Below are 15,514 nucleotides of genomic sequence, written 5' to 3'. Positions count from 1 at the left end.
GGTGAGCCCTGTCCAGCATGCATTTGCATGCTAGCAGGCTCCCATTTCCCCCAGTGTAGCAGCACCCCGCAGGAACCCCGACCCAACCCTCCACCAGTGACAGGGGGCTGGAGGTTCGGCGGATCTCTGGTCCCCCTGAACCCCCCCCCCCCCGACACAGGTTCAGGGGGGGGGCTGCAGATCTGGTGGGTCTCCAGCCCCCCCCCCATAACCCCCCGAGCATCTCTCAGATGTTCCTGGTGGGCCAGTGGGCTGCGGGTCAATCCCTCCCCCACCTGGTGGTCTAGCGGCCCTTCCCCGCTCCCTACTTTCAATTGGAGGAGGGAGGCAGCCTCCCTCCTCTTTCATCGGTGCCACCTGGAAAATGGCGGTGCTCAGCCCTGCCCAGTGCATCCTGGGATGTGCTAGGCAGGGCTTCACACCATATAAGGGAGTGGATGCTGTTCAAAAATACCATCCTGGAAGCCCAGGCCAAATATATTCTGTATATTAAAAAAGGAGGAAGGAAGACCAAATGACAGCCAGCATGGTTAAAAAATGAGGTGAAGGAAGCTATTAGAGCTAAAAGAAAACCCTTCAGAACATGGATAAAGGATCCGACTGAAAATAATAAGAAACAGCATAAGGAATGGCAAGTCAAATGCAAAGCGCTGATAAGGAAAGCAAAGATGGACTTTGAAAAAAAGATTGCGTTGGAGGAAAACACGTAGTAAAAATTTTAGGTATATTTAAAGCAAGAATCTTGCAAAAGAATCAGTTGGACCACTAGAAGACCGAGGGATAAAAGGGGGGACTCAGGGAAGACAAAGCCATAGTGGAGAGATTAAATGAATTCTTTCCTTCAGTCTTCATGGAGAAAAATATAGGAGAGATACCAGTGCCAGAAAAGATATTCAAAGCTGACAAGTTAGAGAAACTGTATGAAATCTCTATAAACCTGGAAGATATAATGGCGCAATATGACAAACTGAAGAGTAGCAAAAATGAACTTGTGGAACTACTGTTAGTAATATGCATTTATCTTTAAAATCAATCATAGTACCCAAAGATTGAGGGTGGCCAATGTAACGCCGATTTTTTAAAAGGTTCCAGAGGAGATCCAGGAAATTATAGACTGGTGAGCCTAACTTTGTAACGCCGATTTTTTAAAAAGGTTCCAGAGGAGATCTAGGAAATTATAGACTGGTGAGCCTAACTTTGGTGCCGAGCAAAATGGAAGAGACTATTATAAAGAACAAAATTACAGAGTATATTTCAAAAGCATGGATTAATAAGACAAAGCCAACATGGATTTAGTGAAGGGAAATCTTGCCTCACCAATCTATTACATTTCTTTGAAGGGCTGAGCAAACATGTGGATAAAGGTGAGCCGGTCGATATTGTGTATCTGGATTTTCGAAGGGGTTTGACAAAGTACCTCGTGAAAGACTCCAGAGGAAATATTGGAGAGTCATGGGATAGGAGGTAGCGTACTATTGTGGATTAAAAACTGGTTAAAAGATAGAAACAGAGTGTAGGGTTATATGGTCAGTATTGTCAATGGAGAAGGGTAGATAGTGTGGTTCCCCAAGGGTCTGTGCTGGGGCCGTTGCTTTTTAACATATTTATAAATGACCTAGAGATGGGAGTATCTAGTGAGGTAATTAAATTTGCTGATGACACAAAGTTATTCAAAGGTGTTAAATCGCGAGAGGATTGTGAAAAATTAAAAGAGTACCTTACGAGATTGTGCATCCAAATGGCAGATGACATTTAATGTGAGCAAGTGCAAAGTGATGCAAGTGGGAAAGAGGAACCTGAACTATAGCTACGTAATGCAAGGTTCCACATTAGGAGTCACCGATCAGGAAAGGGATCTAAGTGTCATCATTGATAATACGTTGAAACCCTCTACTCTGTATGCGGCAGCTAAGGAAGCAAATAGAATGTTAGGTATTATTAGGAAAGGAATGGAAAACAAAAATGAGGATGTTATAATGCCTTTGTATCGCTCTATGGTATGACCACACCTCGAATATTATGTGCAATTCTGGTCACCGCATCTCAAAAAAGATATAGTGGAATTAGAAAAGGTACAGAGAAGGGCAACGAAAATGATAAAGGGGATGGGATGACTTTCCTATGAGGAAAGGCTAAAGCTTGGCGAAGAGATGGCTGAGGGGAGATATGACAGAGGTTGATAAAATAATCATTGGAATTGAACGGGTAGATGTAAATTGCTTGTTTACTGTTTCCAAATATATTAGGACTAGGGGGCACGCAATGGAGCTATAAGGTAGTAAATTTAAAATGAATATTTCTTCACTCAACGTGTAATTAAACTCTGGAATTTGTTGCCAAAGAATGTAGTAAAAGCAGTTAGCTTAGCGGGGTTTAAAAAAGGTTTGGCTACTTTCCTAAAAGGAAAGTGCATAAGCCATTATTAAAATGACTTGGGGGAAGTCCACTGCTTATTTCTAGGATAAGCAGCATAAAATGCATTGTACTGTGTTAGGATCTTTCCAGGTACTTGTGACATGGATTTGCCACTGTTGGAAACAGGATGCTGGGCTTGATGGACCTTCGGTCTGTTCCAGTATGACAATACTTATGTACTTATGAATTTAAACTACTAATTTACCTGGAGAATAACAGGACAGCCTGGGATTTTAGCGGCACTCTCTGACATAACAGGATGAGTTTTTGGCATTGACACAGCTAGAACTAGACGAGGATTACTCATCAGATGAAATGTTCTAAGAAGGGAAATACACAGTTACCACATTATTTCAAACCTTGGAGATTTTTTCTCTATCTTTATAAATAACTATAATATACTTATGCAAAGATGCCAAGTTACCCAATTCTAGGCTTGAGATTTTGAGACAGTCCTGGTTTTGAACTTACATCCCAAAGCAGTGTGGCATTGGTAGTGCCTGATCCTGCCCATTGAAATCAGTGTTGCGAGTTCCATAATGCACTAGGATGAAGTGGTCAGAAAAACAGAACAGGCCTAAGATCTCCAGCCTGGAACTGGGTAATTTGGCATCTCTGCTTATGGCACATATTCTGGAGTGGAGGAGTGAGAACCAGGGAAGACAAGGTACAAACTTGGAGCTACATTTACTATCTTAACATGTTAACATGGTAATGTGATTTCATTCAAATTATTATCAATGTGGACTACCGTTAAGAACAGTGGCCCAGCTACAGGTGGGCCTGGGTGGGCCGGGGCCCACCCACTTAGAGCTCAGGCCCACACAACAGTAGCACACATTTAGTGGTAGCTGGTGGGGATCTCAAGCTCTGCCAGCTGAAGACTTCCCTCTGATGGTAACGAAAACGCTACTCTCCATGTACATGCTCAGTTTTCAGCGCATGCCTGCTTAAGACTGCCATGGTGGAAAGAAGCATTTTCCTGCCAAATGAGATATATTTTTGGTGGTGGTGAGGGGGGGGAGAGAGCACTGATAAACAGAGCTGATATTGTGATAATGCCTCATTCCACCAATAAGAGCCATCCTCATCAGTGATGTCACAACAACTTGATTGCCCTAGTCTTGGCTCACTTTCATTACATATAGTAGTGATTTCCATTTCTAGAGACATTTATTTTTTCTTTAATTAAAGGGGAAGTTATCAATGTGGGCTAGCGACTGCCCTCTACTTGACTCACTTTCATTACATATTTCCAACTGTCACGATTGTCAGGAATAGTGAGCCCTTGGACCAAAGCCAGAGCTTTGGCAGACAAATCACCTGGGCTGGCACAGGCAGGAATCAGAACCAACTGGACTAGGATAAACTAACAGACTCAACAAGGCAGGACAGAGGTAACTAAACACAATGGACAACACAACAACCGGATCCAGACGAGGCAAGGAAAAGAAGGCAAAGGGCCAGAACTGGAACCCAGACAGGACAAGGCAAGACTTGGAACTGGATTAAAACTGGGACTGGGACCCAGAAATCCAAGACAAGTCAAAACACGGAAGTAGATTAAAACTGGGTCCATAAAAGGGCAATACAAGGACAAGGAGTGGACAAGGACAAGGAGTGGAGGAGTGGCCTAGTGGTTAGGGTGGTGGACTTTGGTCCTGGGGAACTGAGGAACTGAGTTCGATTCCCAGCACAGGCAGCTCCTTGTGACTCTGGGCAAGTCACTTAACCCTCCATTGCCTACCGCATTGAGCCTGCCATGAGTGGGAAAGCGCGGGGTACAAATGTAACAAAACAAAACAAAAAAAAAAAGGCAAGGACTGGATCCGGACATGACTAGACTGAAAGAGACAAGACAAAGCACAACTAGACAGGCAAGACAGGGTAGGAGCTAGGCAACAAGAATAACAGAAGCAAGACAATAAAAAAGGCAGGGACAGGATTCAGGATTCTTGAACAGGCTTGGCTGGAACAGGATTCAGGATTCTCGAACAGGATTGAGGATTCTCGAACAGGCTTGGCTGGAACAGGATTCAGGATTCTCAAACAGGGTTCAGGATTCTCAAACAAGCTTGGCTGGAACAGGATTCAGGATTCTCAAACAGGATTCAGTATTCTCAAACAGGGTTCAGGATTCTCAAACAGGCTTGGCTGGAACCGGATTTTGGAACGGGCTTGGCTGGAACTGGATTCTGGAACAGGCTTGGCTTGACTGGAACAGTATACTGAAAGGGACTTGGCTTAGCAGGGAACTGGGACAGAACTAGCTCAAACATAAAGCAGGAGCAGAACCTGGCTCAAACACACACAGGAACAGAACTTGGCAGAAACAGAGCTCAAGAGCCAGGAAGCAAACATGGCAGGCAAAGGATTAAGCAGACTAAGGGAAGACAAACAAACAAAGAAGCAATGTGCTTACCAGCACCCACAGCTGGATAGCAGTGAGGTGATCAAGTATGATGCTGGCTTCTACAGACTCAGAATAAACAGACAAGAACCACACACACAGGAAACAGAACAGGGAATACAGAAACAGAGCTTGGCTAAACACAGAGGTTGGCTTAAACACAGAGCTTAAGTATAGCAAGAGTCAAAAGCAGGGCTAGACTAAAAGCAGGAGTCAAGGGTAGAATCAAACAGATACAGACACCAACAACAGGGTGTGGCTCTACAGCCAGGCTTTCAGGAAACAAGATTCAAAAGCAAACTCACAGAAACAAAGGAAAGTATTGAAACACAAGACTCAGAGAAACATAGCACAGACCTTCAGGAGCAAACCTCTCAGGAACCAAGCCAAGCAGGGAAATGCTCTAAACAGGTAACACAAGATTAAGAGACCTCTTGCAAAGGCAACCTAGGAAAGCTCCCTGGGACCTTATAAAGAAGTAGGCTGATGATGTCACAAGTAGGAAATGAATCAGAAGCAGAGAGACCAAAGCGAGGCTTGGCTAACAGGAAGAACAACAACAGGAAATGATGCAGAAGCAGGGAGACCAAAGTGAGGCTTGGCTTACAGGAAGAACAACAGGGAAAAAGGCAGACTGGAGAGGTCACAGAGTTAGATACAGTGAAACAGTAGGTCTGAACATAAGGGCACGGCCACAACCATGACACCAACAACGGTCTGACAAATCGATTATCTCACTTAACTCGTTCTTCAAACTCACTATCTTTCTTAAAATAAATCTAATCAAAAAGTGATTTGACCAGGACACTGGAAGTATACCATCAGGCTTATTTTCGAAAGAGAAGGACGCCCATCTTTCGACACAAATCGGAAGATGGGCGTCCTTCCCCCAGGGTCGCCCAAATTGGCATAATTGAAAGCTGATTTTGGGTGTCCCCAACTACTTTCCGTCAGGGGGATGACCCTAGTTCCTGGGAGCGTGTTGGAGGCATAGCGAAGGCGGGACTTGGGCTTGCCTAACACATGGCCGTCCTCGACCCATAATCGATAAAAAGGGTGTCCCTGATGAGTACTTGGACGACTTTACTTGGTCCTTTTCTTGTTACGACCAAGCCACAAAAAGGTGCCCGAACTGACCAGATGACCACTGGAGGGAATCAGGGATCACCTCCCCTTACTGCTCCAGTGGTCACTAACCCCCTCCCACCCTCAAAAAAATAGTTTAAAAATATTTTGTGCCAGCCTCTATGCCAGCCTCAAATGTCATACTCAGGTCCATCGTAGCAGTATGCAGGTCCCTGGAGCAGTTTTAGTAAGTGCAGTGCACTTCAGGTAGGCGGACCCAGGCCCATCCCCCCCACCTGTTACACTTGTGGTGGTAAATGTGAGCCCTCCAAAACCCAACACAAACCCACTGTACCCACATCTAGGTGCCCCCCTTCACCTGTAAGGGCTATGGTAGTGGTGTACAGTTGTGGGGAGTGGGTTTTGGGGGAGGGGGGTTTGGGGGGCTCAGCACACAAGGTAAGGGAGCTATGTAACTGGGAGCAATTTCTGAAGTCCACTGCAGTGCCCCCTAGGGTGCTCGGTCGGTGTCCTGGCATGTCAGAGGGACCAGTGCACTACGAATGCTGGCTTCTCCCACGACCAAAAGGCTTGCATTTGGTCGTTTCTGAGCTAGGCGTCTTTAGTTTTCATTATCGCTGAAAATCAGAAACGACCAAGTCTAAGGGCGACCATCTCTAGGGACGACCTAATTGTCAAGATTTGGGCGTCACCGACCGTATTGTCAAAACGAAAGATGGACACCCATCTTGTTTCAATACGGGTTTCCCCACCCCTTTGCCGGGACATCCTGCGAGGGCATCCTCAGGAAAACTTGGGCGCCCCTTTCGATAATGCCCCTCCATGTTTTTTAAAACTTCATATTGAAGTTACTAATTGTTTAAACCTCTGTCCTTTGTTAGAATAATATCTGCACGTACCTGTCTTCTTCTCTGTGTATCCAGCGTTGATTGGTGTCGTCAGGTTTCTTTTCCACTAACTGAACTTCAGCTCCTGAATGCACTTCATTGTCTGCCACTCCAACGACAAGCCATGGGGAGATGCAGCTGCTAAGCTGCCCATCCTGGAACTTAAACTGTTGATAGTGGATCTGTTGCAAGGTATTAGGATTTGCTTGGTAGCTGAGGTAAACATAAAAGGTCTTTCTTAGTATGGTTAAAAAAAAAAAAAAGAAAACCTTTAAGAACCACCACATTTATTTTATCCTTTATTTTTTATTTATACTGTATGAACACACTGAAATACCGTGCAGGGGCAGTCAGTAATGGTTTTCAGTAACACTATCCAGAAGCAGTCAGTAAGGATTTTCAGCGGCACTATCCAGAGGGTGAAGGGGAGATCAGTAATGATTTTCAGAGGCACTATCCGGACGGTGAAGGGGAGATCAGTAATGATTTTCAGACGCACTATTCAGATGGTGAAGGGGAGATCAGTAATGATTTTCAGAAGCACTATCTAGATGGTGAAGGGGAGATCAGTAATGATTTTCAGAGGCTCTATCCGAATGGTGAAGGGGAGATCAGTAATGATTTTCAGAGGCACTATCCTGATGGTAAAGGGGGGATCAGTAATGATTTTCAGAGGCACTATCCGGATGACAAAGGGGAGATCAGTAATGATTTTCAGAAGCACTATTCGGATGGTGAAGGGGAGATCAGTAATGATTTTCAGAGGTACTATCCGGATGATATTATTCAGCAATAATTTTCAGTGGCGCTATCCGGATGGTGAAGGGGAGATCAGTAATGATTTTCAGAGGCACTATCCGGATGGTGAAGGGGAGATCAGTAATGATTTTCAGAAGCAATATCCAGATGGTGTAGGGGAGATCAGTAATGATTTTCAGAAGCACTATCCGGATGATGGAGATTAGTAATGATTTTCAATGGCGCTATCTGGTTGGTGAAGGGGAGATCAGTAATGATTTTCAGAATCACTATACGGATGGTAAAGGGGGGGATCAGTAATGATTTTCAGAGGCACTATCCGGATGGTAAAGGGGGGATCAGTAATGACTTTCAGAGGCACTATCCGGATGATAAAGCGGAGATCAGTAATGATTTTCAGAAGCACTATTCGGATGGTGAAGGGGAGATCAGTAATGATTTTCAGAGGCACTATCCGGATGGTGAAGGGGAGATCAGTAATGGTTTTCAGAAGCACTATCCGGATGATGGAGATTAGTAATGATTTTCAGTGGCGCTATCCGGATGATGAAGGGGAGATCAGTAATGATTTTCAGAAGCAATATCCAGATGGTGTAAGGGAGATCAGTAATGATTTTCAGAAGCACTATCCAGATGATGGAGATCAGTAATGATTTTCAGAGGCACTATCCAGATGAAGAAGGGGAGATCAGTAATGATTTTCAGAAGCACTATCCGGATGATGGAGATTAGTAATGATTTTCAGTGGCGCTACCCGGATGATGAAGGGGAGATCTGTAAAGATTTTCAGAGGCACTATCTGGATGGTGAAGGGGAAATCAGTAATGATTTTCAGAGGCTCTATCCGAATGGTGAAGGGGAGATCAGTAATGATTTTCAGAATCACTATCCGGATGGTAAAGGGGGGGATCAGTAATGATTTTCACAGGCACTAACCGGATGGTAAAGGGGGGATCAGTAATGATTTTCAGAGGCACTATCCGGATGATAAAGGGGAGATCAGTAATGATTTTCAGAAGCACTATTTGGATGGTGAAGGGGAGATCAGTAATGATTTTCAGAGGCTCTATCCGAATGGTGAAGGGGAGATCAGCAATGATTTCCAGAATCACTATCCGGATGGTAAAGGGGGGGGATCAGTAATGATTTTCAGAGGCACTATCCTGATGGTAAAGGGGGGATCAGTAATGATTTTCAGAGGCACTATCCGGATGACAAAGGGGAGATCAGTAATGATTTTCAGAAGCACTATTCGGATGACAAAGGGGAGACCAGTAATGATTTTCAGAGGTACTATCCGGATGATGGAAATCAGTAATGATTTTCATTGGCGCTATCCAGAGGGTGAAGGGGAGATCAGTAATGATTTTCAGAGGCACTATCCAGATGGTGAAGGGGAGATCAGTAATGATTTTCAGAAGCACTATTCAGATGGGAAGGGGAGATCAGTAATGATTTTCAGAAGCACTATCTGGATGGTGAAGGGGAGATCAGTAATGATTTTCAGAGGCACTATCCGGATGAAGAAGGGGAGATCAGTAATGATTTTCAGAAGCAATATCCAGATGGTGTAAGGGAGATCAGTAATGATTTTCAGAAGCACTATCCGGATGATGGAGATTAGTAATGATTTTCAGAGGCACTATCCGGATGGTGAAGGGGAGATCAGTAATGATTTTGAGAAGCACTATCCGGATGGTAAAGGGGGGATCAGTAATGATTTTCAGAAGCACTATCCGGATGAAGATGGGGAGATTAGTAATGATTTTCAAAAGCAATATCCGGATGGTGAAGGGGGGGAGATCACTAATGATTTTCAGAAGCACTATCCGGATGGTGAAGGGAAGATCATAATGATTTTCAGAGGCACTATCCAAATGGTGAAGAGGAGATCAGTAATGATTTTCAGAAGCACTATCTGGATAGTTCAGGGGCAGTATGTAAAGATATTCAGAGGCACTATCCAGATAGGACTGCTGAAAATCAGCAGATAGACTCAGTTTTCAACACCATCCAAATATCAGGAACTGGTTTCCACATAAATGCTTCTGATTATCAGAGCAATAATGGGCAGACTGGATAGGTCATATGGTCTTTATCTGCCTTCATTTTTCTCTGTTTTGTGGTTCTTATATGTATAATCACCAGTAATTATTTGTCCTCTTATTGAAAACTGGCATATATATTTGTAAAATGCCAGAGCTTCCACACAACATCTTCCAAGTTAAGCCATCCTTTTGTAAATATGTCCTTTCATAGAACTGCACCTACGGGATATAGATGTGTATGTCCTGTAGCCCTATATCTACTGTACCTAAGGCTAGAAACTGTGAACATTCCAGCTTGGATGTAAAATGGGGTTTATAATCTCAAGTTCCAAATCTGAGTATAGAATTGATTATTCAGGAATTGACTCATCTGCCTTTCAGAGCAGTTATAAATCTTTACCAGTACAATTTATACATTAAAAGCAGGAAATCGGCCAAAGAGTCGGTTGGGCCGCTGGACGAAAATGGTGTTAAAGGGGCGATCAAGGAGGACAAAGCCGTAGCGGAGAAATTAAATGAATTCTTTGCTTCGGTCTTCACCGATGAGGATTTGGGGGGGACACCGGTGCCGGAAAGAATATTTGAAGCGGGGGAGTCGGAGAAACTAAACAAATTCTCTGTAACCTTGGAGGATGTAATGGGTCAGTTCAGCAAGCTGAAGAGTAGTAAATCACCGGGACCTGATGGTATTCATCCCAGAGTATTAATAGAACTAAAAAATGAACTTGCGGAGCTACTGTTAGAAATATGCAATCTGTCCCTAAAATCGAGTGTAGTACCGGAAGACTGGAGGGTAGCCAATGTTACTCCGATTTTTAAGAAGGGTTCCAGAGGAGATCCGGGAAATTATAGACCGGTGAGTCTGACGTCGGTGCCGGGCAAGATGGTGGAGGCTATTATTAAGAATAAAATTGCAGAGCATATACAAAAACATGGACTGATGAGACAAAGTCAGCACGGATTTAGTGAAGGGAAGTCTTGCCTCACCAATCTAATGCATTTTTTTGAGGGGGTAAGCAAACATGTGGACAATGGGGAGCCGGTTGATATTGTATATCTGGATTTTCAGAAGGCGTTTGACAAAGTGCCGCACGAAAGACTCCTGAAGAAATTGCAGAGTCATGGAATCGGAGGTAGGGTATTATTATGGATTAAGAACTGGTTGAAAGATAGGAAGCAGAGAGTAGGATTGCGTGGCCAGTATTCTCAGTGGAGGAGGGTAGTTAGTGGGGTCCCGCAGGGGTCTGTGCTGGGTCCGTTGCTTTTTAATGTATTTATAAATGACCTAGAGATGGGAATAACTAGTGAGGTAATTAAATTCGCCGATGACACAAAATTATTCAGGGTCGTCAAGTCGCAGGAGGAATGTGAACGATTACAGGAGGACCTTGCGAGACTGGGAGAATGGGCGTGCAAGTTGCAGATGAAGTTCAATGTTGACAAGTGCAAAGTGATGCATGTGGGTAAGAGGAACCCGAATTATAGCTACGTCTTGCAAGGTTCCGCGTTAGGAGTTACGGATCAAGAAAGGGATCTGGGTGTCGTCGTCGATGATACGCTGAAACCTTCTGCTCAGTGTGCTGCTGCGGCTAGGAAAGCGAATAGAATGTTGGGTGTTATTAGGAAGGGTATGGAGTCCAGGTGTGCGGATGTTATAATGCCGTTGTATCGCTCCATGGTGCGACCGCACCTGGAGTATTGTGTTCAGTACTGGTCTCCGTATCTCAAAAAAGATATAGTAGAATTGGAAAAGGTACAGCGAAGGGCGACGAAAATGATAGTGGGGATGGGACGACTTTCCTATGAAGAGAGGCTGAGAAGGCTAGGGCTTTTCAGCTTGGAGAAGAGACGGCTGAGGGGAGATATGATAGAAGTGTATAAAATAATGAGTGGAATGGATCGGGTGGATGTGAAGCGACTGTTCACGCTATCCAAAAATACTAGGACTAGAGGGCATGAGTTGAAGCTACAGTGTGGTAAATTTAAAACGAATCGGAGAAAATTTTTCTTCACCCAACGTGTAATTAGACTCTGGAATTTGTTGCCGGAGAACGTGGTACGGGCGGTTAGCTTGACGGAGTTTAAAAAGGGGTTAGATAGATTCCTAAAGGACAAGTCCATAGACCGCTATTAAATGGACTTGGAAAAATTCCGCATTTTTAGGTATAACTTGTCTGGAATGTTTTTACGTTTGGGGAGCGTGCCAGGTGCCCTTGACCTGGATTGGCCACTGTCGGTGACAGGATGCTGGGCTAGATGGACCTTTGGTCTTTCCCAGTATGGCACTACTTATGTACTTATGTACTTATGTAATTACAAACACCAATGCTTCCTCTTCAGTTTGTTTAATTTACTCTTTTTATTTTTACTACCCCTTCTTTCATCAATTTCATTCTATTCATTCTAATAAATTTTGTTCCTTGTCCTCTCTACTTCATCATTTTCTCATATCCTAAGTTAACCTCCCACTCAAACAACTCATTTGAAGCCTCCTTTCTACACACTATTGCAGACTGTGAGTGTTCAAACCAAGCACCTCAGTTTCTATTTAAGCCAAATCAGAGGTTTCACAGATTGTAAACTTTTCCATTTAATGAGCACAGGAGCCTTTTCAATGGCTGTTCTCATCTGTGGAGATTATTTTGTGCTTTTTCCACTGTCTTATCCTGTCATCCCAAAACACCACGGACAATCCCGCAACTATCAACACCCCAGACCACACCCTCCCTGTCTCAGACAGCCTGAAAATCCTCGGCGTTACACTGGACCGCAACATTACACTAGAAAGCCAAGTAAAATCCACAACAAAGAAAATGTTCTACTCAATGTGGAGACTCAAACGCGTGAAACAAAACTGCCTGAGGGAAACATTCCGCAACCTGATACAATCGATGGTACTGAGCCATAATGACTACTGCAATGGAATCTACACAGGATGCAAAGAACAAATCCTAAAGAAACTTCAGACCGCACAAAACATGGCTGCAAGACTCATCTTCGGAAAAACACGATTTGAAAGCGTGAAAAGCTACACTGGCTCCCAATCAAAGAACGCATTGCCTTCAAAATCTGTATTATGGTTCATAAAATCATATACAGTGAAGCACCGGATTATATGACAGACCTAATCGACCTACCAGCCAGAAACTCATCCGTATCAACACGAACGTACCTAAATCTACACTACCCAAGCTGCAAAGGACTCAAATACAAAGCAACCTACGCATCCAGTTTTCCTACATCAGCACACAACTATGGAACGCACTACCAAAAGACTTGAAAACCATATATGACCATCTACACTTCAGAAAGACACTCAAGACCCACCTGTTTAAAAAGGCATACCCTACAGATCCAAAGTAAATGCCTGACCTCTGCAACACAACACAAAAGTTCGTAACGGCCATCACCGAACTCTCCCGTCGAATGATTCCTCTATGTGATTCTACCACATGAACCTTACCCTATCACAACTTCACCTTGTATTTGTTTACACCGGAGTCTGCAACTGCTCTCCGGCACTATGTAAGCCACATTGAACCTACAAAGAGGTGGGAAAATATGGGGTACAAATGTAACAAATAAATAAAGATGAGTCCTCAAAAATCTCTCAGCCATCTTTTCAGTGCATCCTATTTTTAACATCAACAACATCTGACTGAAGTTTCTCATTCACCTTCTCACAGTTGCACAGTATCTGCTGCAATTTTATTGGATGGAGTAATTTCCAAAGGTATGTCTGTGAGTAAAAAGCTGTTTTTCCTGTGAAAATGGGCTTCTAGAAAACTGGGAAAGTGTATATGTAGTGTGATAATAAGCTGCTGTGGGTGGGGGTGGGGGAGGGTAGTGGTACAGATGGGGTTTGGAATTCCACATATAATTGTGCAATTTCAAAAGTATGAGTTTTACTTAGAAAAAGTATCTGTTCAAGTCAGCAAATATAAATGTATATGCATAGTTTTCCTGGGAAAAATTTCAAAGTGAAACTACAAATGAAGTTTTACATTGAAAAGGTTCCAAAGTTCATAGAGTGAAAAATACGTGTGTACTTTATGCCAGCGTATGCAGTTACACAATTATCCCAAATTGTTAAACAGTGAAAGAATTAAGTAGTCTAATATGTCAATCATGGCTTGGAAAAGAGACAGCTGAGGGGGGATATGATTGAGTTCCACAACAGAGCACTCAATGAAATTAAATGGAAATACTTTTAAAACAAAACAAATAGGAGGAAATATTTTTTCACTCAAAGAATAGTTAAGCTCTGGAACTCGCTTCCAGAGGATGTGTTAACAGCAGTTAACGTATCTTGGTTTAAAAAAGGCTTGGACAAGTTCCTAGAGGAAAAGTCCATAGTCTGTTATTGAGACGGACAGGGGGGAAGCCACTGTTTGCCCTGGGATTGGTAGAATAGAATGTTGCTACTATTTGGGTTTCTGCCAGGTACTTGTCACCCTGATTTTCACTGTTAGAAACAGGATACTGGGCTAGATGGGACCATTGGTCTGACCCAATATAGCTATTCTTATGTTCTTAAAACATAACACAAAAACACAAGGCATTTAAGTCTTTTTCTGGGAATTACATGCTCATAGGAGCAGTGTATAACCAAACCATGCAGCACATTACTGTCCTGCCTGTTATCGATTGATCAACTGATTGTATTTATTTCCTATGTGTGACAGGGTATCCTGAAGACGCCACGATTAAAAGCATTACCAGGCGCATTTACCCACTTAGTACTCAATGCTACTTCCAAAACTGAGTAAATTCCCAACCTATTGAAGAATTCTGTCTTTCTGATGAACACTTTGTCTTTCGACACACTGTCATTCTCTTCGAACTGTGGAACAGAACTTTGCTGCCACGGATATTTGACTGTCGCAGGCTGGAAATCCAATTTATGATGTGATTTTGCATGGGAATTTCTGAAGGATATGAAACAACACAAAGAATACATTTTAAATAGTATATTCTGATGCAAATTTTCTCATTTCAAAGGACTGTTCTTATCTACACAAAACGTAAAGTCATTCTTTAAAATATAAGTGCTCAGAGCTTTCCTTTTTGTATTCTCACAATAACAATTAAAAGTAACAGGTACCATTTTAATAAGGATGGAAATAAAGCTTGGAAAATAACAGATTTTACCATTCACAAAGTACAGTTCAACATTTCTACATATATATTTTCAAAAGTTTCTTTGTGCTTTATGCATTTAGGTACCATTTGAGTAATTGTAACTGAACTTGGTTGGGGATAGGGTATCTTTTCATCCAGAGAAACTCAAGGGCTAATTTTGACCTGAAATGTCCACTCTTCTCCAAGCTACAGGCTTCAAGCTGATACTCTCTTTCTCTGTGAGAGAAACACACACATGCTGCCTCTTTGAGAAACATGTATCTGAAAAGGTTTACAGTTGAATGATTCTTAGCCTTTTGTTTTCAGGTACATTAAAAGCAGTGTGAGAGAGTCAGTTGGACTATTAGTTCATCAAGGAATGAAAGGAGTACTTAGGGAAGACAAGGCAGAGAGACCAAGACGGTTATTTTGGAAGCTCTATTCTTGTTTTGGATGTTGAAGACTGGCATTTAGATATTTATATTGTATGGATGTCCAAATACCAATTTTACTAAAGCAGAATATGGACATCTAACACTGCAGTACATCCACATGGCAAGGGGTTGTGGTTTGGGTATGTTTTGGGCGGGACTAGGAAGGGCCCAAAATATGGTTATCCAACTCCAATTACAGAAGGTGAAGGGACATCCAAGTCTAAAAAGATGGACGTCCTTATTTAGACCTGGTACTTGGCACATCCAGGTTACAGAAAGGTGCTGTGACTGAGCAATTATCCACTTAATGGAGATAAAGGAAGTCACAGTAAGAATTTTTCTGTTCCTGGCGTT

At 43.0% G+C, this 15,514-nt stretch overlaps 1 protein-coding gene across 2 annotated transcripts in view; it reads right to left on the bottom strand.

Moving 5' to 3' along the window:
- Window positions 1-15,514, bottom strand: part of DCDC1 (doublecortin domain containing 1) — a 556,169-nt gene that overhangs the window by 81,548 nt on the left and 459,107 nt on the right. For both annotated transcript variants that reach the window (XM_030200682.1, XM_030200683.1), the window contains 3 exons: window positions 14,384-14,533; window positions 6,811-7,011; window positions 2,621-2,735 (listed from right to left, as the gene is read on the bottom strand). In XM_030200682.1, the coding sequence (XP_030056542.1) occupies window positions 2,621-2,735; window positions 6,811-7,011; window positions 14,384-14,533 (466 nt within the window). The remainder of the gene's footprint in view (window positions 1-2,620; window positions 2,736-6,810; window positions 7,012-14,383; window positions 14,534-15,514) is intronic.

This window comes from Microcaecilia unicolor, chromosome 4 (assembly GCF_901765095.1).
Source record: "Microcaecilia unicolor chromosome 4, aMicUni1.1, whole genome shotgun sequence".
Lineage (NCBI taxonomy): Eukaryota > Metazoa > Chordata > Amphibia > Gymnophiona > Siphonopidae > Microcaecilia > Microcaecilia unicolor.
This window is presented reverse-complemented; position numbering and strand designations above follow the sequence as displayed.